This window comes from Polistes dominula, unplaced genomic scaffold, assembly GCF_049000335.1.
Source record: "Polistes dominula isolate Pdom_NZ unplaced genomic scaffold, Pdom_raw_medaka contig_82, whole genome shotgun sequence".
Classification (NCBI taxonomy): domain Eukaryota; kingdom Metazoa; phylum Arthropoda; class Insecta; order Hymenoptera; family Vespidae; genus Polistes; species Polistes dominula.
In genome coordinates this window covers 3,093,159-3,119,365 of record NW_028301046.1, presented here as the reverse complement: position 1 = coordinate 3,119,365, position 26,207 = coordinate 3,093,159, and the positions used below count along the sequence as shown (strand labels likewise).

The 26,207-nt window shown below is 34.3% G+C and overlaps 2 protein-coding genes and 3 long non-coding RNA genes across 6 annotated transcripts in view; 3 read left to right on the top strand and 2 right to left on the bottom strand.

Annotated features, from left to right (window-relative positions):
* Positions 1 to 2,219: 2,219 nt before the first annotated feature.
* Positions 2,220 to 4,396, bottom strand: LOC107074644 (uncharacterized). The gene is made up of 3 exons (XR_001476913.2): positions 3,976 to 4,396; positions 3,186 to 3,503; positions 2,220 to 3,098 (listed from the first exon to the last, which is right to left on the bottom strand). It is a non-coding gene; the product is annotated as an uncharacterized LOC107074644 (long non-coding RNA).
* Positions 4,397 to 4,584: 188 nt separating this feature from the next.
* Positions 4,585 to 11,945, top strand: LOC107074643 (uncharacterized). 2 transcript variants are annotated; one of them, XM_089175366.1, is made up of 20 exons: positions 4,585 to 5,043; positions 5,649 to 5,769; positions 5,852 to 6,061; positions 6,128 to 6,326; positions 6,433 to 6,542; positions 6,610 to 6,751; positions 6,825 to 6,948; positions 7,019 to 7,222; positions 7,289 to 7,508; positions 7,590 to 7,709; positions 7,793 to 8,021; positions 8,123 to 8,382; positions 8,444 to 8,605; positions 8,697 to 8,781; positions 8,852 to 8,966; positions 9,048 to 9,342; positions 9,429 to 9,562; positions 9,638 to 9,916; positions 9,995 to 10,102; positions 10,214 to 11,945. In XM_089175366.1, the coding sequence occupies exons 1-20, from the start codon at positions 4,981 to 4,983 to the stop codon at positions 10,634 to 10,636; spliced, it is 3,603 nt and encodes a 1,200-aa protein (XP_089031492.1). In that variant the 5' UTR covers positions 4,585 to 4,980; the 3' UTR covers positions 10,637 to 11,945. The 2 variants fall into 2 exon arrangements, with proteins under 2 accessions (XP_089031492.1, XP_015191762.1); XM_015336276.2 differs by having other exon boundaries at positions 4,586 to 5,043; positions 8,444 to 8,608.
* LOC149031630 (uncharacterized) lies at positions 10,967 to 25,205 on the bottom strand. The gene is made up of 3 exons (XR_016177575.1): positions 25,068 to 25,205; positions 24,577 to 24,863; positions 10,967 to 13,529 (listed from the first exon to the last, which is right to left on the bottom strand). It is a non-coding gene; the product is annotated as an uncharacterized LOC149031630 (long non-coding RNA).
* Positions 15,454 to 19,076, top strand: LOC149031631 (uncharacterized). The gene is made up of 2 exons (XR_016177574.1): positions 15,454 to 17,182; positions 17,789 to 19,076. It is a non-coding gene; the product is annotated as an uncharacterized LOC149031631 (long non-coding RNA).
* LOC107074642 (protein groucho) overlaps positions 23,233 to 26,207 on the top strand; it is a 51,664-nt gene continuing 48,689 nt past the window's right edge. The window contains exon 1 of the mRNA XM_015336273.2: positions 23,233 to 23,905. Within this exon, the coding sequence (XP_015191759.2) occupies positions 23,843 to 23,905 (63 nt within the window). The 5' untranslated portion in view covers positions 23,233 to 23,842. The remainder of the gene's footprint in view (positions 23,906 to 26,207) is intronic.

Genomic DNA, 26,207 nt, shown 5'->3' with positions numbered 1-26,207 from the left:
CTAAACGGAAGAATTCGTACTTCGTGAAATTGACAATTGTTATTCGTCAATTTAATTTTACGCATCAATATGAAAGAGAGATGAATTATTTGTTATTTTTATTTAATCATCAAAAGAAAAAATAAATATAGGAGAATTAAATGCACGTCGAGTTTGATTATAAGATCTTTGGATTTGAATAAAGGAAGAAAGAGAAAGAGAAAGCTTGAAGGTAAGCGCCATGCATACGGTATGCGCTGTCCTGAAAACCATAAATAAAGTTCGACGGGAGACGTCGCCGGTGCCAGGAAGTCATTAGTGACTCTTCTCTCTTTCTTTTTTCTTGTTATCTTCCTTTTCTCCCGTTCCTTTCCATCTAGAAGTTAAGTGTACGATGCTCCATTTCTATCGCAGGTAAGTTGCCTTGTCCCTGTCCTGAATTCTTACCTACTGAATGCCTTCTAATTCGAATGTAAAAGAACTAAAAGGAAGAAAAAAAAATAAAGAAAAAAAGAAGAAAGGAGAGAAAAAAAAGTGATTTCTTCTTTAGGATCTTCTTAAGCTGGGGTATATTTTTTTCGAGGCGTCAACTCTCACAGAACGAATGAAAAACGAGGAGAGGGCGCGAACGGATTTCGAGGTGGACGAACCGACGTGAGCTCCTTTGGAATGCCGGTTTCGGTTCTTCTTCTTCTTCTTCTTCTTCTTCTTCTTCTTCTTCGTCGTCGTCGTCGTCATCTTCGTCGCGATGCTACTACTCTGATCTTTACGGATGTCAGTCGAGTCACGACGGACGGATGTAGCTATTAAGAGCGCGGCCGTCCGTAGATTTAGGTAGGTGTCGGACTACTCGGTGACGCGTCATGTCTCAACGACTCGACTTATGCACGATCGTTCAAGATAAAATGATTTTCTCTAACTGACATCACTGAATTTTACTCCTCCTCCTTTTTCTCCTCCTCTCTTCGCTACTTTATACCCCCGATTGGGCCTGAAAATGATTATTATCTCTTTCATTTTAAACTTACAATTAGTGCGTAGATTAGAATCAATTTTGGCTACTATAAAATAATAACGTAATAAGAATTTTCATTTCAAATTGAAAAACCGCGATATTACACGAGTTAGATGAAAACGTTTGTACTTGGTTGAGTAGTATATAATAGATAATAGAATAGTTAATGAGGATTATACTTAAATAAAGTTCGTAGATACATAATAATAAAGTCATGACACAGTTAGCGTCCTGTTGTTTTGATGACAAAATGTTTATCCACCCTTCGGTTCGATCATTTCCAAAAGCGATCCCATCTCTCTGTCTGTTCGCGTTTGGCGAGGATGGGTAGGAGAGGGTAAGGGAGGACACTTTGCATGCCGAAACATCGATGCATGGACCGATGCACCGGACCGTAGGAAGAAACCGGTCGTTTCGCCACGTACCTGCGGTTAGCAAACGAGACGAGGACAAATCGGGATCCCGTCGTCCCGCGCTTGGCAAATTCGGGAGCCGTGACCGCTCTTAATATCTCTACATAGGAGGATGGTATAAGTAAAAGAGAAAGAGATGGGGAGAAAAAGAAGAAAAAGAGAAGAAGAAAACGAAGAAGAAGAAGAAGTACCGTCGAGAGAAACAAGGCACGAGCTATTTGATCGCAAGCACAGAGCGGAGAGAAAAGAGAAGGGAGAAGTTTAACGGCTGGTGATGTGTGTTGGTTAACGAATGCGAGAATGCGACCTGGCGCCAACGCACACACAGTTACCTTCACCGAGACACGGGATTCTCAACAGCAGTGGCAACACCACCACCACAACAACGACACGTGAACACCACCATCATCATCCTCGTCGTCCTCTTCTTCGCTTGTTGCTTGTCTTCTTCCTCTTGCTTCTCTTCCTCCTCCTCCTCCTCCTCTTTTTGATGCGGTTATATCGTTTCTTCCTCGGCCTGCTGCTACTTACTCCTGGATATCTTTCTACGTTTTGCATAGTTAGCAAGACACGCACACGTAAACTTCTCCCTTTTCTTGTTGTTCAAGAAATACGACGATGACGAGGAACAGGACGAAACCCCGAGGGCTTACGGGGGAGTCTCTGAACAGAGGAGAAACGATTAACAGGAGGGACCGAAAAGACCGGTAGCGAATTAGAATATACATATATGCCATATTTTTTTCAGAGCTACCTGCCAGAATTTTGCCACGTAACGACACACGTGCTCCTACCTTTTTCATTCTTCATCATACTTTTTGTTATCAATATTTTATTATTTATCATTATTTTTACAATATCATAAACTACGACTTGTATCAAGGAGAAGTAACGCTTATAATTAAGTCAAGTTGAACAAAAATTGACTTATCTACTTTTATTTTATTTCATTCTTTTTCAAGTAGAGATAATTATCGACGAGAAGAAATATATTTGTTAAGTTTGAATAAAGCATCCCTTAAAATAAAATAGTTCTATAAATGAATATGAGAGCCACTGTGTGAACGCGTGTTTACGATGAGATTTAAAAGAGCAACTTGCTGCCGCTCTCCTCGGTTCGCGGCTATGGGTGAATCCGTCAATTTTTCATATTCCTCCCTCCCACTTTTCTTCTTTTTCTTTCTCTCTTTATCGCAGCATTTACGTTAGGGGGCTTTTTTCCGAGCGGACACCGGGCGCCAGGCCCCGCTACACGACACAAGAGACGGCCGTCACTTCCTGCATACAAAACCGAACCACCATTAACATTCTTTGCTTGTGCACACGATCAGATGCATTATCTTCTACCGATACAAATGTCTACACACGTCTCACACACTGCGTTCATGTGAGAGAAAGAAATAGAGGACATGTTTCTTCTCACATATCCACGCAGCCGTTCGTTCTCTGTCGATGCCCTAATCTGAATAATGTGATCGCCGAGAGTCTTCTTCTTCTTCTTCTTCTCTGTTTTTTTTTCTTCATCTTTTTTTCATTTACAATATTGAATCTCACGCGAAATATCGACGTAGCGTCTTTCGAGAGGTCGGTTGTTATCATCGTTAAAGCGTCCCTATGGATGAATGCATTTTACCACGTTGCATTGTTTCATCAAAAATTCGTATCACGCGCTTTTTATTTGTCTACTATTTCTAAAAAAGTATAAGAAGAATAGATAAAAAGATGAAAGGAACATATTCATTCTTGTTAGGCATACTTTTAGGTACACGTATACTTACGCGCAAACATAGAGTCCGATATACATAAGCAATTTGATGACATTGAATTTGTTCGCGATGACGCGACATTATGAGAGGGCACCAAAAGTTCATTGTTACTCGCGGGGCCTTGATCCCTCGCGGAATAATTTACGAGAGGGGATCAGCTAACAGACAAGTAGCGTGAGTAGAGCTCTCCGCAAGAAACATTGTGCCAGTTAAACGCGTGCCTTCCTCGAGCATGCCTCATTAAAGGAGGTCACAGTTGGCGCCAACTATCCAGGAAATTCTCTAACGTCTCTCTCATAACTTTTCTTCTCTTCCTGGCGGGATTACTTTCTGGAAAATAAATGAAAAATGATTTCTAATTATTGCGGAATCTTTAAAAGATAAGATCAAACAACCGGTAGTCGATTTAAGACTTAGAGATCCCTTTTTTTGTTCCTCTTTTTTCTTATTTCTCTGGAAAATGATTGACAAACTACTAACCATATACTCTATTATTATTTTATTGCTATTACAACGAATTTTCTCGCAGTAGCAAATCGTTTCTACGATAATGCGATAATTTGTAATTCGTCGTAGAACGTCAATTAATGTAATTTAATATGTGCTCGATCGAGAGACTTAAGGAGTTGTTAGATTATACTTAATTAGCATTTACGAAGAAGGCGAGGAAGTATAGTAGGAACGGTATTTACTATAGCTCTTATCGCGATCTACGTATTCGCCACGTTATTATTCGTCAACTACGACAAATAAGTATTAACCAATGAATCTAAGCAAGTAACCAACCATCCAACCAACCAACCGTTAAAATCTCGTGCAACGCATAATTATGCGTTAGGCGTGCTAGGAACGTTGCTGTTGTATATACGCAATCCTCCATGTTATTTGTCAATGCAGTACTTTTCCTAATTGTACAGGCTTTAGTTGAAGTCTTAACGTCCTTTTATCGTCGTTAATACACGCTCTGTTTTCGAATCAGCTGATCTACGCACGTCTCTCGCGATCTACGTCGCTCAATGGAATTTAAATAAACCTCTAAAAGTGAGCTGTGTGTCTCACGTGGGATTTAAATTGAGTCAGGCATGAAGCGGGACGAACAAGGCGAGCCATCTCACGGTAAAATGTGGAAACTACTACGCTTGTTATCAGTGGTTCTCAAATCCGATGAATCACGTATTATTTCTCATTTTCTCTCTCTCTCTCTCTCTCTCACTCTCTCGCATTACCAAACGGAATTCTAGAGACGTAGATGACGCTACTTTTTAATATTTAAGAAAGAAGGGAAAAATAAAAAAGAAAGAAAAAAAAAAAAGAGAGGCCGACTTCGGCATAGGGATTACTAGCTCGTTTATGTTGGCTGCGCACCTTGTGTCGATAGTAAAGAGAATTCTGGGTAGAATAACGTGTGTCGTGTTGCCCGTTACTGTGAATTACATTGACATCCAGAAATTTTATTCAAATAAGTCAAACTATGCGATCGAAAAACGGAGTGAACTGATCTTCAAACGTGTTATTATCATTATTAATTAACGGAGTCATTTATTTGCTTAATTAATTGCGATAAATTTTCGTGAATAAGATATTATTTGTAGCACCTAGCCGACATCGTTGATAACTCTTGTGAAATCATTTGGTCACCTATTACACCTGCATCACTCCTCTACATCGTGAGATTAGATTTTGATTCATATTACGTTATTATTCGAGTAATTAACATCCAAACGTTTCGCGATACAACGTCGTTATATATCAAATTTGATTATTTTAGTATATTGAAGGACCGTTTTGATCCGCATTGTGATCAATCATGATCAACCTTACGGTAAAGACTTTAGATTCGCAGAATCATGCATTCTCTTTGGAAGACGACGTAAGTTTATTATCTATAATATTTTTATATCATTGCATATACACTTCTACTCATTGTTCTTTTTTATTTTTCTTTCGTTCGTTCTTTTACTTTTACGAATTCTCTCTAATATTAATTTTATTGATTTGACATTATCCTGTATAGGGAATTATTGATTTATGGCTATCTAAGAAGCTTAATTAAAATAAAAGAAAAGAAACAAATAAGAAAATAAAATATTATGTAATTTATTTCTGTGCGTATAAATATTAATTAACTATTATTTTTTTTTTCTTAATTTATTATTCTATGAACACAAAGGATACACATGTATTTTTAGATTTGTAATATAATGTTGTAATTTTATATGTATGTTGAATCATGAACAAAGGTTTCTTCTATGTAAAAGAATATTCTAAGCTATATCTATTCATTGATTTTTTTTTACTTCTCTTCCATGTTACTTCATACATATATATATATATAACATGTGAAGATTATGGGATTTTAATTGATTCTAATAGTCCCCCTTTGAATTATTTCGAATGTAGATATTTTTCTAGAACATTCGAAATGCATAATATACTGGAATAGACATGTTTGTAATGATTCTTTGCATTCCACAGCAAATTACAGTTCGCAGATTTAAAGAACATATAGCAGAATCTGTAGCTGTGCCGGCTGATTCACAAAGACTTATTTATTGTGGAAGAGTTCTTCAAGATGATAAGAAATTGAATGACTATGGTAAAGATTAACAATGAATGTTCATTTTTATTTCTAATAAATTAAATCGATTAAATTTAATAAAATGAAATTATACATTTAGATGTAAATGGCAAAGTTATACATTTGGTGCAAAGTGCACCTCCTCAGCCTGGGCAAAGAAACAATGATAGTGGGCAAAGTCAAGGACAACAAAATCAAGGATGGCAGAATCAACAAAGACCGCACTATCGTTTCAGTCATGCTCAAATGCATGGAAATGCTATGTATTTAGGTGCTATGTCTGTACCAGCTGAAATTGTTGAAGGACATGGTTAGTAATTATTACTAATATTGTAATTCATATGTTGCAATAATGCATCATTTATGTCTCTGTTAGGTTTACCAGTGCCACAATTAAGTAACAGTCTGTCGAATAGTCGTTTAATAGTTGCTAAACGTATGCTCAATCGTGCAAATGAATTGATGGATCGTCTTGATGATCCTTCAGCACCACTACATCCTAGCACATCAGAAAATAATCAATCTCCATTACCGCAGCAAATACAAGTACAAGATATAGAAACAGACCAGGAAGAGTAAGTTCGTTTAATGATTATTTATAATATCATTTTGTAATTAATAAATATACTTTTGGTAAGTATATAATTTAATAAATCAATTAATTCTTCGAAATATTTTCAGAACTGTAGAAGGTCGTCAATCAACTGGAACTAGACTTTCGGAAGCTGTAGCAGCTGCATTAGGAGTCGCGATCTCTGCATCAGGTGCCAGCAATGTTACCTTATTAAGAGGTAAAAGTTGTAATAAATTATAAAAATTTAACATAAATATATTAATATTTGATAAATGTTTATATAGGAAGCAATGATGATGTTAATGAAGGAAGAAGTACAAGTGAGACGCAAGAAGATGCTGAAATGGAATCATCTGCACAATCACAAAGCGATCAACAAGGAACATCAAATGCAAATGGACAAAATAGTAGACGACCACCTACTCAGTAAGATATATTTTTCTTCTGTTTTGTTTGCTATACAAAATACATTGAAATAATCAATTTATTTATTTATTAGATTGCCACGACCTCCACAAATGGGGTACTTATTAGACAGATTATTGAGTACTCAAGATCGTTTAAGACCATACATTGAACGCTACCGTGTACTTATGTTGGCTGATCCATCATTGCCTCCAGGAGTAAGTAAACATAAAAACAAATTCCTAATAATCATTGATATTTATCTAACATTATAAAATTACTCATTAGCCTGGAACGCCAGAAGTCGTTGAAGAGACTCAAAGAATTGTGGATGGTGTTAGTGAATGTCTACATTATTTGTCTCATTCCTGCCATGCTTTGAGTGATATAATTGTTGATATGAGACAGCAACCACCTCGAAATTTACGATGTCGACCTATTATCATACAACATTCTGCTATTCTGCAAGCAGGTGTACCGATCCAGGTAGAGGTGAGCATACATCATGAAAGAGATATAATGTGTAATTAATTATATTTTATATAATTTGTCTATTAGGCTCATATTAGTTTACATGGTCGCAATGCAAACAATAATAATGGTAATGAAGAAACTACTGAATCAGCAAATGCCCAACAACAATCAGATATTGTTGTAGCTTCGGGATCAATCGAAGTTACAACAGAGGATAATAATCAGCCTCAAGAATCTACTAGTACACCACCATCTCAACCATCGGAACAACAGCGACCACAAGAACAACCACAATCGCAATTTGGTAATTATATTTGTTCAATGATATTTTATACAAGGTATATATGTATCGAATAAGAATATTACAACTGTTCTTTTATGATAGTATTTGATTTGCCAAACAACGTTGAAGTATTGATGGAAGTCAGTCCTGATAGTAATATGGAAACCTCTTCAGGAAACGAACCAAATCAATCCGGTGAAAACAATAATAATAATAACTCTGGCACGTACATTTTAAAGCTTTTAGATGTATAAATATATAAAAAAATATATATATAACATATCTAAAGTTAATATTATCAATAGGAAGAGGCAGTGGAAATACTGCTGGCATATTTCCTTGGGGTTCTGCTCCTACGCCAGATTTTCTACGCAATTTAATGCAAGCAGTTGCTGGTCATATGGCGCAAGGTGGTATCGCTACAGTTCCATTAACAACACGCACCACAGCTACTACTGCTGGAGGAACCCAGCAAACAGTTGCTGCAACAATGGATAATACATCTACTAATGCTGCACAAAGCACGCAAGCACGGTAATGTCAACGTAATTGCATAATATGATTGTAGAATATTCATTTTTTATGTTTCATTCAACGAACACGTTGTAATTATCAAATAATGAATTTTATAACAGAAGTAACGTAGGAACTCATCCAACTACTGCAACTCAAACTCGTAGTACCTCACGTCCTCACGTTTTCCATCAACATCATGCACATCCACTTGGCGTTGGAATGAGCATGGGTCAAGGACTCGAATTTGATCCATTTCTTCCCTGCAATTCTCATCATGTACGTCGTACACCGACTAGTACACCAAATGTTACAGTCAGTTCACAATCTACAAGAGCCAGTCAAACGCCTGCACAAGAAACTCAACCTCAGGCACAAACAGGTAGAATATATATTAAGTACTTAAATCGATGGAATATACATTAGTTTATTACATTTTACAGCAAGTACGTCTACAGCAAGTAGTACTGCTAGTTCTACCAGCACAGCTTCACCAACTTCTAGCCAAAATACTGCAGCTAATCCTATAATTAATTTCTTACGTCAAATGGTAGGAGGCACAAGTGGACAACAACAAACTAATATAAACGTTAACAGCAGCAATAGTGGTGAAATTTTTTCATATTATATCTCATAAAAATGTTAATATTAATACTAAATCTAATATAATAATACTAATTAAAAATATCTTTTTAGATCCCGATATAGCGGAAAGTTTCGGAAATATGATGCAAATGCTTGGTAATGGAAACATTCATATAGGAATCTTGGGAGATGGAGGGTATGTTTGTTTATTTTACAAAATTATCAAATAAATATAAGTATTATATGAAAATTATTTGATATTACAGTGGTAATTTAGTTGGTGGAAATATGACCCTTGCTAATTTATTAGAAATTAATGATCCACAAACTCGCGAGAATGTTACGGAAGAAAATTTACTCGCTGAACTAGCTTTGATTTTTGTAAGTATGCGTAATAGTTTATTATATTGATTAAAACAAAAAAAGTTGAACTATAAATAACTGCATGTAACATTATTTTAGGCACGTTACATGACTATAGAAGATGTAGTTCGACTAAGACTTGGAAGATCAGAACCAATTTCTAGGCTTAGAGTACCTTTGAGATTTTTATGCTGTGTAATAATGAATAATTCATCTGCACCTGATGAACGAGAACGAATTGTGGATCGTTTAATTTTACACTACAGACCACATCTTCAGCAACTTTTAGATAGGGCAGAAGACAGAAGTGGTTCTAACATAGACCTTTGCTCTACGATCGAATCATTATTATCACGACATTGCAAGGAAATGTTAAGACTCGTACTTGATCCGAGTTAGTTTATTATCAAATTTGATCAAATATAATATATAAAATATTGAATATTAATAATATATTCATATATATTTACATATTTGTAGATGTTGATGACAGAAGATTCGGACAGGAAATATTAACAATTTTAAATAATATGGGAAGACAATTATGCATTGTACTTCGACACTCTCTTCGCGGAGGACAAGCAAGTTTAGAGTCTGTTGTAGGCCGTTTTATGGTAAATTACAATAACATTATTTCAAAACTAGAAATATGATTATTTGTTATAATTGGTTGCTATTTTTTTTTTTAGTACCGTATGGTTAATGCCGTTAATCCCTCATTTCGGCAATGGATGTTAAATAGTGTTATTGTTCACTTCCGCACTTACGCATCACGTATTCCACAACCACCGGATTCCGAAATTATTCCACTTCTCGTATATAAAGATAGTACTGCACAAACAACTTCGGGATCCTCTACGGAGTCACATGAATCAACATGTTCGACACAAGAACAGTCACAACAGCAACAACAACAACAGCAATCACAATCTCAACCACAACCGCAGCAGCAACAATCGCAACACGAGGTGAATTATTTATATTCTTATAATAAAGTTATATATATATAAACAGAAATAAAAATGAATAAACGTTTATTGTCACAGCCAATGGAAACAGAAACTCTGGAAGAAACTTCTAATAATGAAGCGTCTGTACCCGATGAAGGGGAAGATATACCAGAAACTTTTCCAGGACATGAGTCGTTACCTTCGGTAATCATTTAATTTAAGAATAAATAAATAATTTCATTAGGGATATTTTTTTTTATCAGTATTGAGAATGAACATTATTATATTTTGAGTAATTAAAAATGATAATTATAGGAATGGATACCTATAATTGCACGCGATGGAGTAAGACAACGACGACAATTACAGATGCAAGGAGTGGCGAATGGTGCTGTAACAACTTTCAGTGATGCTTACATAGGTAGTTTACCAACGAAACGGCGCAAACTTATCGAACAACAAAAGCCACGATTATTAGTCAGTCCAACTCCTAATCACTCAGCTATAACAGCATCAGTAGAGCGTTTAGTTCGGGAGGGTGTCAGTCGTGCAGGAATCGAGGAAGTTGAAGGAGCTGCAGTTGCCGTAGCTACAGATCCTGGAGTTAGACATGCCTTTGGTCAGGCAATAAGGGACTGCTTAAATCCACATAGATACGGTACTCCAGATTTTCCGGATCCATTACGTTTTCCAAACGCAACTAAATATTTTTCAGATCAAGAAAGATCGTCAAAGTAGTAATGAAAAAAAGAAAGAAGCTAAACAACAAAGAAACGACGAAACAAAATTGCATATGGCCTGTGTTTGTGACTTAGAGTATCTAGGGGAACTTAGGTAGCATAATCAATGATCATGAAGAAATAAAAAACCTTTAATAACGTATTGTATACACGATTTGTTTTTTACGTTACTACTACTATCTGTAATGTAATTATTATTAAGACAACAATATTTGTCTATAATATCACATTTTACTTGAAATTATAAAGGTGTTTTTTAATATACATATATGTATATATATATATACATATATATGTATGTATATTATATATTACCTGGTATTTTACCAAGAGGTTTATTTTTTATCTCGATACACTTCTTTTAATATTATACTACAAGTGTATAAAGCGCTTCAACGCTTTGTAAATATGTTTAAACATTGCTACATTCTACATATGTATTTGTGCGATATTAAACAAAAAAATGAAGAAGAGTTTACAATCTATTTGCTACCGATCGCTCTACCTTTATACTCTAAACACTAGGATGAGATCATCTTATATAAACGTATCGATATTATCATCAATACATTTTTAATAGTGAAGTGATGACTTTCGCTAGAAATATTGTTATTACGAGAAAATTCAAATTATCGATTAGATTTAAATAATTACAGTTGTAGTAAATTCATCAGATGTACTAATAATTACTAATTATATTATTATCACAATACTCCCATTGTCATACCTTTTATTATTATTATTATTATTATTATTATTATTATTATCATTATTATTATTACAATTATAGTTTAATTATTCCTATTACAATTATTATGATAAATAATAGTATATTACATACATATAATATACTATTTATATATATATATATATATATGTATATGTATATATTATTTATATATTTATATATATATATATATAATATGATACATATTTATATATACATGTATAAATAATTCTTCTTATACGTATAATCTCTTCATTGAAGCATTAATAATTTTATTTAAAATTCATTTTTCTATGAACTCTATACATATTTAAAATAAATATTTTCTTGGCGTATCTGATGGTATTGTAAACGTTGATATCAAAATTAATGACATCTATAAAGTGTTCGATTTTTATCAATGTATACGACAAGTTTTTTTGTCACATATAAATTAATAGAAAGTAGGTCATATATAAATTTGTGTGTGTGTGTGTTCTATAATCTTATACTGTATATGGGAAATACTAGTTGTGTACGCTTTGTTAAATAATGCGTTATAAAGTCCAAGAAAAAAAAAAAAAAAAAAAAGAAACGAAAATACCATAAAAATGCGTTTGTAATTTTTGTAGATATATATTTTCATCATCTCAGCCTCGAAATAATTTAAGGATTACTAACTTTTATACAGAATTTCAAGAAAATTATTAATTACACATTATCGTATAATGAAGTTCATATAAAAAAAAAAAACAATACATGTATGCATTAATTTAACGATTTAATTACACGATTATACATTTCATTTTTTATGTTGGTACATGAGAAAATTATTTGCGTGATCGATGATGAGTCGTATATCTCTTGTATATATTTATAGCAACAACAAAAAATAATTATACAAAGTATTTTTAGCATATCTGATATATATATATATATATATATATAATACTTGCATATATATACATATACATATATACTTTTTTTTTCTTTGTTTATATATGTATATAAATATTAGATGGGCCAGAGAGTAATGTCGGTTTTTACATTAAATTCAAATACTACTTTGAAGTACACAATAAACTGATAAATGATAAACAAATATTGATATGCTCAGATACGATATTACATTCTAGTCCTTCTAATATATTTATATATATAAAAGACAAAAATATTATGAAATAAAAGTATAATAAATTTATTTAAAAATATTGCAAAGAAAAGATTTGACGACCAATGAATTCCATATTCATTTAGGACATATATTTCTGCATAAACTTTTTGGGATCATGAAGTTTTACTAATCCCAAAACAAAATGTTTTTCTAGCCACTATTAATTTCTATATTATTCTGGCAATATGCATAAGGAAAATGTTAGAAAAATAATGAACATTTTTATTTACTTAAACTTTGACAAATTTCATTCTAGGAATCTTCTTGTTTTTATTTCTAATCAATTAATTTTTTCGTTTTTTCGTTAGAATAAGGATAGAAATCTTGTAGTGTTTGCTAGATAGTACAAGAATAAGATCGCAGATGGCACGATTGTGTCTTCTTTCTACACAGTTAACTTTGGTGAAACTGTAAAAATATATTATTCGTGTATCTTTTTATTACTATTATCTTATTTGAAATGAAAATTTTAGTATTTATTAAAATAACATATAAATACATATCTATTTTGTTGCTTAGTACATTCACATTTTCTAATTTAATCTCATTATCCTCACTTGCTTTCAACACTTTCACTTTTGCAAGTAACAGTTCATCCCAATGAAAATATAATGAAAATCTTATAAAAAAAAATTGACCAAATCTTCCTGTAATTAGGTAAAATACATATGTTGAGCTTCGGTTGGTAAAATATGTACTATATCGTAAAAAATAAATGCGTAAAAGTGTAAGCTGAGCATTGGTAGGGTTTAACGGTGAGACTCTAAATCACAATCGGCCATATTGGATCGTAAGTCACGCGAAACAAAAGTCGTTAAACAAATTACCATTGATGTTAACGAAATTAAACACCCTTGATATGAAAAGCTGTCCTCCCCATCCTTTTCTGTCCTATTCCGTGTTATCGCTGGACGACACGTTGATGCATGGAACGATAACGAGATATATTTCTCGTAAAACGAGCGAATCAACGACGCGCGAATGCCAATGTTCGTTTGCGGAAAGCTGCAACTTTTAAAATATCAAATCAAGTCTTATCTATTCTCTTTATAGAGTAATCAAACAATTTTTTTCTAAGTAATTATACTCTTTGTATTTTCTAATCTATTCGAGGAAAATAATATATCAAGATATTATGCTTACAAAAAAAAAAACAAAAAGAACTTAACACAATGATTATGAAAATGGTATATATATATATATATATATGTATTATTATACTTGCGAAATAATGTGACATTAGGACAAACACAGAAAAATGAAGTACGTGTAAATTTATTCTTGAGGGAGATAATTCTTTTATGTAATTATACGTGTGAGAAATAAAATACCTAAGCGAAATGTTTGACTCATTGTCAAACTACTTTCATAATTACTGAGCTTAAATACATATATACATCATATATGCATACCATGTTCATGTACGTGCGGGTGCGTGCAAATAGGTCTATATACATATATATGTGTATTTGTGAGCGATCGGACGCGCAATTTTTCGAATATTTCGTGAAAATCGAATGACCGTGATGGTAAGCCGAAGCGCTCATGGCGCATTCGTAAATACGAGCGTAACGGTATAAAATCGGTAGGCGTGTTGGTTACAGGAGGCGAGTTTTAAGCCAACGTGGCACGATTGTTTCTCGCTTTTTGCCAACGCTTTATTTTTCAACCAAGTCGACCGAACTCGAAACGCGTAATAGTCAAATTCACGCGACTAACTATTTCGTTGTTTTTGTTTGAATTGTTCTCTCGAACGACACACCTATCCTTCCGCATCGTTATTTTATTTCTCAACGTTGAACCCCCACCGCCATACTTTTCTAATTCTTCCGGGGGCTCGACTAATAAACTGTGTTTTCATTTCTTCAACACGATTTCACATATCGCGTTCTACATTTTCTATCAAAACTTTACAACTACATATATACAATGAACATACTTCATTCAAGCAAATATTTTCAGAAAATAATAATACGTCTTTCTCAGATTTATTTTATATTATTCTCTTTTAATATTAGATATACCACCATTTTCATTATCTCTACCACACTAGTCAAAATGACTGGTCTATACAAAAAAATGCTCTTTGAGGCTTCCGATCTTTATTTACTCTTAAAAAATAACAAAAAATGCTTAACAATAATAATTTTAATAGATAAATGGATTTATAGACATTTTTAAATAACAAAACGCTTAATTATTTATAAATGTTATATGAAGTAGAAATTTTGAATTAAAATGGCCTAACCTATAGAAATGATTGGTCTGGTATATCTAGTGTTAAAATGATCATTTTTTTATTTTTTTCCTTTGTGAATTGAAATTCTAGTTAAAATTGTTTTTCAAGTAATATATATATATATGTTTTATAATTTATATAATAAATATTTTATATAAAGCTTTCTAGTTTTAATAAAAACGAACAAACGTTACTTGATTTATTTGTTATTACGAAACAATTTCTCATTTCTCCTTTATTTTCTCTCTCAAAAAAAAAAACAAGACAAAAAAAAAACAAGACAAAAAAAAAAAGAAACATAGTCACAGTATCTGTATACAGTAATTAAATTGAATGAAAAGTTAAAAGATTTTTTTTTAGGTCACTTTTCAAGTGTTTACCTTTGAACGATTTGCAGAAGTAGTAATTTTTTTAAAAGTCGTTTGTGAAAAAAACTCAAGCGAAAAAAAGTGTCAATCGAAAAAAAGCCGCTGCCGACGCCGCCGCCGATCAAAAAAAATTGTCGACCGAGAAAAAACTCGTCGATTGAGAAAAAAACACGTTGATGTAGAAAAAACTAAATGCTTTTTTATGAATAAGCGTAAAGAAAGAAAGAACGAAAGAAAGAAAGACAGAAGGAAAGAAAGATAAAAAAAAACGACCGTTTACTTTGCTTTGTCTCGTACCTGTATCTAGAACACGTTTACAATTTTTTATCTGCTACAGGTTCATATATACACGATGACCGTCGGTTCTTGTGAAATAAAAAGGACAGCAATAAAAAAAGAAATAAAGAATGAAAGAGAAGAAATGAGAAAGAGAGAAAGGAGAGAAAAGAGTTTTCGGAAGTCACGAGGGATCGAAAGGCGGTGTGGTATTAATTGGTCGAAGAAGGAGAGTTTGGATCTGTAAGTGGCTGGGTGCCGCTATCCCGTCGAACATTTTCTTTTCTTTTGATTCGTTTTTTTTCTCTTCGCGGTTCGTGCTACGGAAACGTTCGTTCGTCGTTTCGCGTCGTCCTCTCTCTTCCTTGTCTCGCTTACGAGGAGAGGAGATTCCCTCCTTCGGCGTTTCTCAACGTGCAGGATCTCCCCGCATTGAAAAGAGAGAGCTAAAGAGACAGAGAGAGAAGAAAAAGAAGAAGGTATAGCCACCTTGCTCTCGGTTATAACCGCGTCTATGTGCGCACAGTACACGAGTCCACACAGCGTAGGAAAGGCACATAATAAAGGTCGTAGAGCTTGGTAGTGAGTAAGAGAGAGAGTGAGAGCAAGATAGACAAAGAAAGAAAGAGAAAAAGAGAAAGAGAGATAGACCGAGAAGAAGACGGTAAGAGTCCGCGCGGAGTGAACGAGCAGCCGTTTGGATTGCGATTGGAGCGCCCTCGTTGGTCGACTGGCTCGTCTTCTTCCGGCAGGATTGGCCTTTTTCACTGTCGACGACGCCTCTTTATTCGTGTTTGGGCGTTGCCCAGAACTTTTCCTGTGCCGAGGTTGGTCGTGCGAACGAACAAGCGATTCTTATAGGCCGATCATCGGACGATGCTTTTGTTCAGAGACGAGAACTAGACGACTCCACGTTTCTCCGCGCGGACAAACGTTCGGGGCCGAGGTTAAGACGCCTTGGCAATCAAGTAGAACTTCGCCCAAGCAGACTCTCGCTCTTCTCTTCTCTTCTCTTCTCTTCACTACTCTACTGTACTGTACTCTACTCTACTCTACTTTACTCTACTCTACTCTACTCTACTCTACTCTACTCTACTTTACTCTACTCTACTCTACTCTACTCTACTCTACTCTACTCTACTCTACTCTACTCTACTCTACTCTACTCTACTTTACTTTACTCTACTATACTCTACTATACTATACTCTACTATATTATACTCTACTATACTATACTCTACTATACTATATTCTACTATACCATACTCTACTATACTATACTCTACTATACTCTACTTTATTATACTATAATCTACTATACACTACTCTACTCAACTCTTTTATTAGTGGTGGTGGTGGTTATTGGAACGGTGGTGAATCAGAACCACACAAAGGACAGAGATAGACTGGGGGAGTGAATCAGAAAGAGAAAGAGACTGGGTATATGTCGAAGGCAGCCATATTTAGAAAAGGAAATCAGTGAAGAGTATTTCGCACCGTGTACCAACTTCCTCTGCTTCGGCTGTCTTCGTTTCATCTTCTTCTTCTTCTTCTTCTTCGAGAGCGCATCTTCTTCCTTGCCTCTCGATTTCCCGACTACGTCGCAACTATTTTCTCCTTTTCTATTCTGACAGATAGGAAAAAGTGAGCGGTTTTCCGTTTACTCTCTTGCGGCCCGTTTCCACGCCGCTGGGAAATTATACTTCCCGTCGATAGATAGTACTAGAAGATCTACTATCCTAGCCACCTCTCTCACTAAAAGTCCAATCAAATTGACGAAGGTACGCAAAGCTTATTCGCTCCGAACATACTGGTTTTTTGGTTACGTCCAAACTACCTTCCCTTTTTTTCATATATTTTGTTCTTTTTTTTTTGTTTTTTTTTTTTCAACATTCTTTTTTTTAACCAAGATAGGAGAATAGATCTCCGATATTCGAAATTCTTGTTTCTACGTAAATTTGATCTTCCATTGATCAGCCATTTTGTTTTCTCCCTCGTCATATGCTTTAGCGAATTTTTTGGTTTTGTTTTATCACTATTGTATCCCTTTTCTATCTTCCCCCACCACTAGATAAGAAATCATTTCAAAACATTTCACAAATAATCCGAATGTAGTTAATCAAAATAATTAAATAATCAATTTTGTTTCTACTATAAAATTTTCAACCTAATTTTCATAATTTTTAAATAACGAAAGAACGAGAATAAAAAATATATAGATACATGAAAAAATAAATATACTTTGTATAAAAAGTACCAGTCATTTTCAATAACTCTACGCGAGAAACAACACACACACACATACACACACATACATACATAAACATATATATATAATAAAAATTTAAATATATATATATATATTTTTTTTTCTTTTTCTTTTTCAGAGAGGGTTTGCATTTGTCGAGAAAAATTTGTCAAACTAACCTGTGCACACACGCACGTAACACGGTGATACGATGGATGAGAAGAAGAGTGTAGAAAGAGAAAAAAAGAGAGAGAAAGAGAAAGAGAGAGGAATATAATCACGAGGCTCGAATCCGGCCAAGCGTTCGGAGCTGGATAGTAGAACTTTTCGAGCGCTTTTTTACCACCATCGTCGTCGTCGTCGTCGTCGTCGTCATCCCTATCGTCCTTCTCTTCCCTGTTCCCTCTCCCTTTTTTCATCTTTCTCTATTTCCTTCTCTTCGTTACCGTCGACTACGACGACGACGACGACGACGACGACGACGACGACGACGACGACGACGACGACGAAGCGTCGCTCGAGGCTCGAGAGCTTTTTCTGCATCGCGCCTTCGCGGTACGTAATGTCATTTCGCCCCGCTTCGATGCAACGACGAAAACCCTCGTTCTCGGCTTCCACCAACGTTCCACCTTCCTTTTTTTCCCCCTTTCTTATAATGCTTTCTACCTCTCTCTCTCTCTCTCTCTCTCTCTCTCTCTCTCTCTCTCTCTCTCTTTCTCTCTCTCTTTCGTTCGCTCTTTTATATTACACTCACTGCTACGGTAGAGCGCCCTGTTAAGAGTTTACCGCATGGCAACGTATTTTTTTCGATACACGACATATACTACTACTACTACCACTACTACTACTACTTCTACTACGTTCCTGGGAGTACAGTTCCAAGCCTCCGTTTATCATCCTTGGACTCATCCCCAAAGCATTTCTTTCTCTAACTTTTTTTTTGGTCTTTTCTTTTCTAGAAAAATGTTAAGAAAATATAACAAGCAAAAAAGTAGTATGATTTATTTACAAATTATAAGACCTATCCGTTTAGTATTATTAATAAGTCTACCCAGAGAGCATAAGCTCGGATAAATTGTCAAGAAAATGTAAAAAGAAGGACTAACAGATAAAAGAATATTTTTTTTTATTATTAACTCTTTACTCTTTCTGATAAAAAAAAACAAACAAAAAAAACAAGAATATTGAGAGAAAGGGTTAACGAGTTTCGTTCCGCAAAAGCAACTTCAGAGAGATAGTACGATTCAACTGAACTCTACTACTCGATACAACATATCGGATCGTTTCTCTCCATGAGTTTTCCATCCGTCCTGTTGGAAGGCTAACGAACTATCGATGATTAATCGTCAAAGCTACCGACCGATATTTCTACTACACGTGTATTATCTATGTAGAGAGAGAGAGAGAGAGAGAGAGAGAGAGAGAGAGGAGAAAGAAAAGCTGACAGAGATAGAAATACTTTCTCTCTGTTCAACGTTTCAAGATTTTCTTTCCGTTATTTCTACTATTTCTTTCTATAAAGATATCATTGTGTTGGCACGATCTTTTTATCGAATCTAATGACTTTTCTCATTCACACTTTGATATATCATATGTCTCTTATAAATAACAATTACGATCTACACTTATTTATCACAACTTGATTATATAGATGTAAATATATATATAGAAAGAGAGAACAAATATTAAATTATAAATATAATTGTTATCGATCGATGAGAATCGGATTTTTATCATCTTTTAAATCTTACATATTTAAAAATGAACCTAACTGCTTACATTGTTCAATCAGATACAAGGAATATATATGATTACATCGAATCTAACTGAACAATTTTTGAGAATAAGAAGAAGTTAAAAAGAAGTTTCTGGAAATAACTTGGAGAGTTTCCGTTTTACGATTAAATTCATTTCGATCGATCTATAACATACACAAGGTAAAATGTAATCTAGTACACTGTTATATTATATAGTATACCACCTATCAAAAATTCACGAGAGCTTCTTGTCCTACTTCGTGAACGATTACATCTAGACCACTTGTAAATGATGCGAATGGTGTTTTTTCAAGTATATTTTTATCTTAACGAGTAGACAAAAATTTCAAATGCGATTAGAATGAAAAGGTTTCTTTGATAAAAAGTTAATTTAGAAAATGTAAAAACAAACAGAAATGTAGATACGCGTAATAAGTAAGCTAAGTACATATTATATATATAACTATATATTAAACTTATTGTTAGCAAACACGCGTTATCTTAATACCGTGTATTCTTATTAGATGAAGGAATTTTTGTTCGTTCGGTTGGTAAATTATCGAGGAAGATCTACGTGGGCGCAAACACGTTCAAATACAATCCTGACGTCTCTGTAACGCGAAACGCTTTCGCCGGATATCGAGCGGACGTGTACCTACCACGCACCGATTGATGGCCGAGCCAATTGGCAGCCGAGCACTTGGCAAGAATGATGCAATTAACCAATAAACACGCTTTCCAACAAGGCAACTGCACAAATGTACTCCTATGTGTACGTATTGTATCTATGTGTATGGATGGGAGAGCACGGTACTGCTCACAATGACGATACCAATGACGCGCCACCCTACAAACGTATATACACCCATTCTCTTCCAACACATCCTACTATCCACATATGCGTATACAAACAGTAATACATATATACCTAGCCTATAACATATTCCTACTACTGCCGAGATGAACTTCATACGTTTACCACGTTTCGTCGGTCCATCGAGTTTGCCTCGTGACGACGATTCCCGTTTACATTCAATGGCCTTACCGAACGAATTCATCCTTTCCAAAGTTTCTATCTGACATTCGAGAGATTTTCACAATTGTTTTCAGTTATTCATTTTTTTTTTTATTCTGTTTCTTTTTTTTTTCGAATCTTTTGGAACATTTGGAAAAAATTCAATATTATTCTATTACCAAAATATAACTCTGCAAAGAAGAATATTTCTGTTAACAATTTCTCTATTTCTTTCTATTTTTTTTCTTTTTTTTTCTCTCTCTCTCTCTCATCACTTCTACTGTAACCGCAAAATATCGAAATTTCGCTCAAATGAACTTTGCCAAAGCGATTGGATAACCGGGTCGATATGTATGAGGCTATCAAAAATGTCACGTAATCTTTTAACATTTCTGTTTTAACTTTTAAGATAGCATATATATATAGAAATAGAAATGACATTTTTTTGTTAGTATAAAACGATCCTTGAAATACTGTTTAGCAAAATATCGCTTATTGAGATTAAAAGAAAGACATATTGCAAAATCTTTTGTGTTTTTCTTGATGATTTATCACACGCGTATCAAAAATCTATTCTGTAGGCTCTTAAAGAACGGATAAAGATCCATAGTGTTGTATTATTTTGCAGAGTGAATTACTAACGTAAATAGTTGATGACTAGAAACGATCTACTCGAACGATGATATATTGAGAAGTCGTTCGTTCGGAAGTCAACAATCCGATAACTCTTATCTTTCTTTTAATACTTTGTCTATACGTGTGTGTATATACATATGTACGAAGTATGTATATATATATGTATATATATGTACGTACAATATATCTGATAGGGATAAAATAATTCTTTCAAAGCTTTTTATCCGTGCTACGAGTACGATACGTCGATAAGTCGTGGGAGAGATATCGAGGAAGAATTTACGTGACGATAGAGCTTCGACAGACGGCGATATTTTTCTACTAAAACGATCGTCGTCGTCATACTTGTCGCCCTTGGTGTTGTTCTTTCTTTGAGTACTACCTATCATTACATTTGCAATATGTTTTTGCCAATTTTATAAACTTACGTGTGTGTCTTTTAAAAGATTATTTCTTATCTATTTCAAGTACAACACAATTAGTATTATTCGATTTAACAATGATAAATAATTTAATTATACTAGGAAACTTTATTCTATGATTCTGACGACATTGTCTAACAAATTTGTCTAATGGTTTTTCAATGCAAGGTCGTTTAAACGTTATTTTGTTTAAAATTGCTTAACGCATGGCTAATTATAAGATAAAAGTAGGTAGACGCGATAAGGACTTAATTATTATTGTATACAATTTTACAAGATACATAGATATATATTATATACGTATATGCATTAGTACATACAGAGAATGTTTTTCTGTAGATGCGTGGAATTTTTTTTTGAAAAGCTCGATAAATGGTGAGTACGTTCCTCGGTTAAATTTAGAACAACAAGACGAGTATTTTAGCTTGCTTCGTTGCGTTTGCCTTCTTCACTTTCGTAGTAGTAACAGCACCACCACCACCACCACCAACACTACCACGAAATAGCTGGCAAGATTAAGTATCACCGTGTCGAGCACAAGAAAGGGCAGAGTGATAATAACTGTTTGTTGAGGGTCGAGAGGAAAGGTCGTCGAAGGTTGCACCGTACCCGAAGAAAAAGAAGAAAGAGAAGAGGGTTGAATTATACTCTCTGTAGTAGTGTCGTATATGCGGGTAAACTTCTAACGTAGAGAGAGAGAGAGAGAGAGATACGCGTGTTCCTTGTGAAAGAAACAAGAGACTAGGAAACGGGGTTGAAAAAGAGAATAAGAAGAAGGAAGAGTCGCGGTCGTTAGCGAGACAACGAGAAGGGTGAGTGAGAGTTGCGAGAAGTCGAGGATGAAAATGGTTGGCCGCCTGTGTAAGAAGAGCGAAAATGAAAACGTGCCAACGAAGGCTGCTGCAGGCTGATACGAACCAGAACAGAGAGATCCTAACTTGAATAAGGAAGATTCGTCAGCTTGAACGAGATAGATTCGAGCGTGGAAAAGGGCGAACGCGCCAATGGAATGATGAATTACTTCTTTTCCTGAAGGGGAAAGGAAAACGAAAGGGGACTTAGAAAGAAACGGATTTCCTTTTATTATGACGTTCAATCTATCCTTCTTCAACGGAGGAGAAATACCAAATGAGATAGATTAGTATTAATTTTAAAAGATAAGAAAGGGTTAACACAAAAATATCGAGATTTGTATTTGTTTTTTTTTCTATTTTATATTGGGTTGTTCGAAAAGTTATTTCATTTTTTCCTGACATAATAAAGATATTAATAGATGCAAACCGGCAAATAACAACACGTGAGATAAGTGAGAAGTTAAATTTATCAAATTCAACTGATTATGTCCACTTGAAAGGCCTAAATTTAATCTCGAAGAAAAAATTGTCTTCATTTTCACTAAAGAAAAACGAAATTTACTTTCCGAACAACCCAATATTATTTATATCTAAATTTATGTTTACAAATTTCAATCCAATTATAACAATATCTAAATCTATAAGGGTATATAATAAAAATGCAGCGAAGAAAGTCTAGAAATAGAGAGAGAGAGAGAGAAAGAGAGAAAGAGGTATAAAAAAAAAAAGGAAAGCATAGGGGACTCGGAAGAAACGATCCATGTCTGGGTGAGGTTAGGGAGAGAGTGGTAATGTTGAAAGAGAGAGGCAGGAATAAGCTCGAGACCACGTGGTGCGGCGGCGAGTGAGTGGTGGGGATGAGAGCGCTGCGGTAGTGGGGACAAGCTTCTCGAGTCTGCGGTTGATTAGTTGATACCCGTCCGCCGTCGAGGATAGGTCGTCGTTTGGTCCTATTTTTCTACGCGGTAATAACTTCTCACGCGATTTCAAATGTGCAACAACATAAGTGTTTATTTAAAAGTGATCGTTCTTATTTAACAGTTAGTTTTCGTTCGATCGTATAATTGAACGTAAAAATAGTTTGAAACGTAGATTTTTTTTTTTCAAATTCAGTGAATATTATTACAGTGAATTTTTGTGCGAGTGTGAGAACGGGAGTATCCATAGTGAAATAAAATACAAAAGGAGTACAAAAAAAAAAATAAAAAGAAAGAAAGAGTGCGTGCGCGATCGAGCGTTTGAAAAAGTTCAAAACGAGGGAAGTCACACGCAACGTTTACGTTATTATCATTTTTTGTTGTTTTTCTTATTATATCTTAATCTCAGTGAATAATTGTGAATACATGCTATGATCTGGGATACAATTGGATATACTTGAGGAGGTTAGAACGGTGATATAAGAAGAAGAGAAAAAAAAAGGATAGCGAGGAGCGACGGCAACGAGGTGGAGGTATCATCAGGGAAGGCCACGGCCTCGTCCTACCCTCTTGGAGGAATTCTCGCCACAAGATGTACCCCAGTGCTGGTATAAATGCGGCAGCTGTGGCCGTGGCAGCTGCGGCACGACACCCGGTAAGTACAACTACTTTAAAACTTACTTTACCTGCCTTTTTTTCCTCTTTTATTTTCTTTGTCTTTCACGATCATCGATTATATTCTTTTCAAACGATTTATTTTTTTATATCAAGATAAAATTTAACACTAGATATAACAGACCAATCATTTCGATAGGTTAGGCTATATTTTAATTCAAAATTTTTACTTCATGTAACATTAGTAAATAATTAAGCGTTTTTTTTTATTTAAAAATGTCTACTATAAATTCATTTATCTATTAAAAATTATTATTGTTAAATATTTGTTTGTTAATTTTTAAGCGTAAATAAAAACTGGAAGCCTCAAAAAGCATTTTTTTGTATACACCAGTCTGACTAGTGTGGTAGAGATAGGTATATTGAAAATGACGGTATATCTAGTGTTAAAAAATAACGTTCATTATTGAAAAATGCCGTTATATGAATCATATGTATTAGATTTTTCGTGTTATTTATTTATTTTCGTATATACACGTGAATTTAGATAGACAAACCGCATAAGATGACTAGCACAATATTTAACGGTATATGCTCAGTTTTGTTAATAAATACATTTAGGTGTGTTTCCATCGAGTAAAATAAAGTAAAAATAAAGAGGACAGATAATCGTTAATCTTTTGTTTTAATATCGTGCGAAATACTACTTACGTAAAGTTGTTGTACAGGTGGTGGCTCCTTGAAAATCCATAGCGCATGAGATAGAAGGAGGCTATTTCGTTAAGAAATTTACGAGCCCGTCGGCTAATAACTCTCGTCTCTATCGTACGAGAATACGCGAGCTCGATGATTAGCTAAACCGTTATAAACTTAAGCAATATATCTTCCGTAATACGTATGTCGCACTTTCAAAGCTGAGATTCCCAAGTTGTCGTCGTCATCATCCTCATCTTCGTCGTCTTAGGTTTAGCCGTCGTCTACGTCGTTGTTAGGAGAAGCTAAATGATTCGTACTTTCTAAAATATCTGTTCGTTTTTGTCGACTCAAGAATGAACGATTTGATTCAAAGAATTTGTTGATGTCTTTCTTTTTTTTTTTTTTTTCAATTTTATCTAAACGTTTAAATCATTTATTCTTGGCAGAGCTATATGTATACTTTACTTAACGACTTATCTATGAATAGAAAGGAAATATTTTATTACCGTGAAAATGCTTAAAGAAAGGAACGTATTCAATCATTTTTAGATTTTATCTGATCCGTCTGTTAGAAGTTTTAAGCTCTTCCAAATATGTAATTCAGATAGTAGTAGTAGTAGTAGTAGTAGCAAGCTTTCACTTCTGTCAACACAACAATAGAATACAATGTAGATAATTATTTTTCCTTTCGCTTGTTACACACTTGTTTACAATGTCTATATTGAAAAAGAAAATTCAATAGAAAAAAAAAACGAAACGAAACGAAACGAAAGATGAATAAAAAGAAAAATATTATTTTTCTGATCCCTCTTTTAACATCAGATGGAAAAAAGGGAAGATGAGAGAAAATAAAGATGTGAAAAAAGGTTGAGAATATTAGGTAGTGGTAATAGTAGTAGGGTTTGGGTATATTGAGGCCGGTTACAAAGCGTCTCTAGCTCATGACCGCTTCTCTCGACTAATATCCAGCGATTATCGATACAAAGCAACCGTGAAAGTATCCTCAGCGTGTTCTACTCGGGATCGCAACGTTCTGCTTCGTAGTCTGTGGTTTCTTCCTCGGTATACCGCCTCGTCGAGCATAGAGATTACAAACGGAATTTAAGCCCTCCTCCTCCACCTTCTTCTCCACCTCCTCCAACAGCCAATTTACGTCTACACGAAGGAACGAAGCGCGTGCACATAGACCTGACACAGTGTCTTCTTACAGAGTACTGTCATTAATTTCAAATCATTTTATCTAGATCCTCCTTTCTCTTTTTTTTTTTTTCTTTTTCTTTTTTACCCTTTTCTTTACAGATATATCGAATCTTTTATATATATATATATATTTTTATTATTTTTACAAGGATAAACTCTCTAGATAGAATTTTTGTTATTTTTGTTAGTTGTATTGTCGAGTTTTCAGTTAGTATTTTAACAATGTCCCTGAAATATTTTGATATATTTATTTTAGCTCCCCTAGGGTATATGCAGGTATAGTAGGTAGGTATGGTTAGGTATGGCAGGTAAAGAAAATAATACAAATTGTGTCTATGAATAATAATAAAATTTTATCGACCACCTAATGCATAAGAAACTGACAGACAGTATAGGTAATTCAAACAGATACTGTAGATACTATTATAATGTAAATAATTATTGAT

Excerpts from the sequence above, each read along its gene's own strand:
- LOC107074643 (XM_015336276.2), top strand. The coding sequence starts at position 4,981 with ATGATCAACCTTACGGTAAAGACTTTAGATTCGCAGAATCATGCATTC. Across the intron at positions 6,327-6,432 it reads ATAGAAACAGACCAGGAAGA|AACTGTAGAAGGTCGTCAAT; the intron begins GTAAGTTCGTTT and ends AAATATTTTCAG. Across the intron at positions 8,782-8,851 it reads GGAATCTTGGGAGATGGAGG|TGGTAATTTAGTTGGTGGAA; the intron begins GTATGTTTGTTT and ends TTGATATTACAG.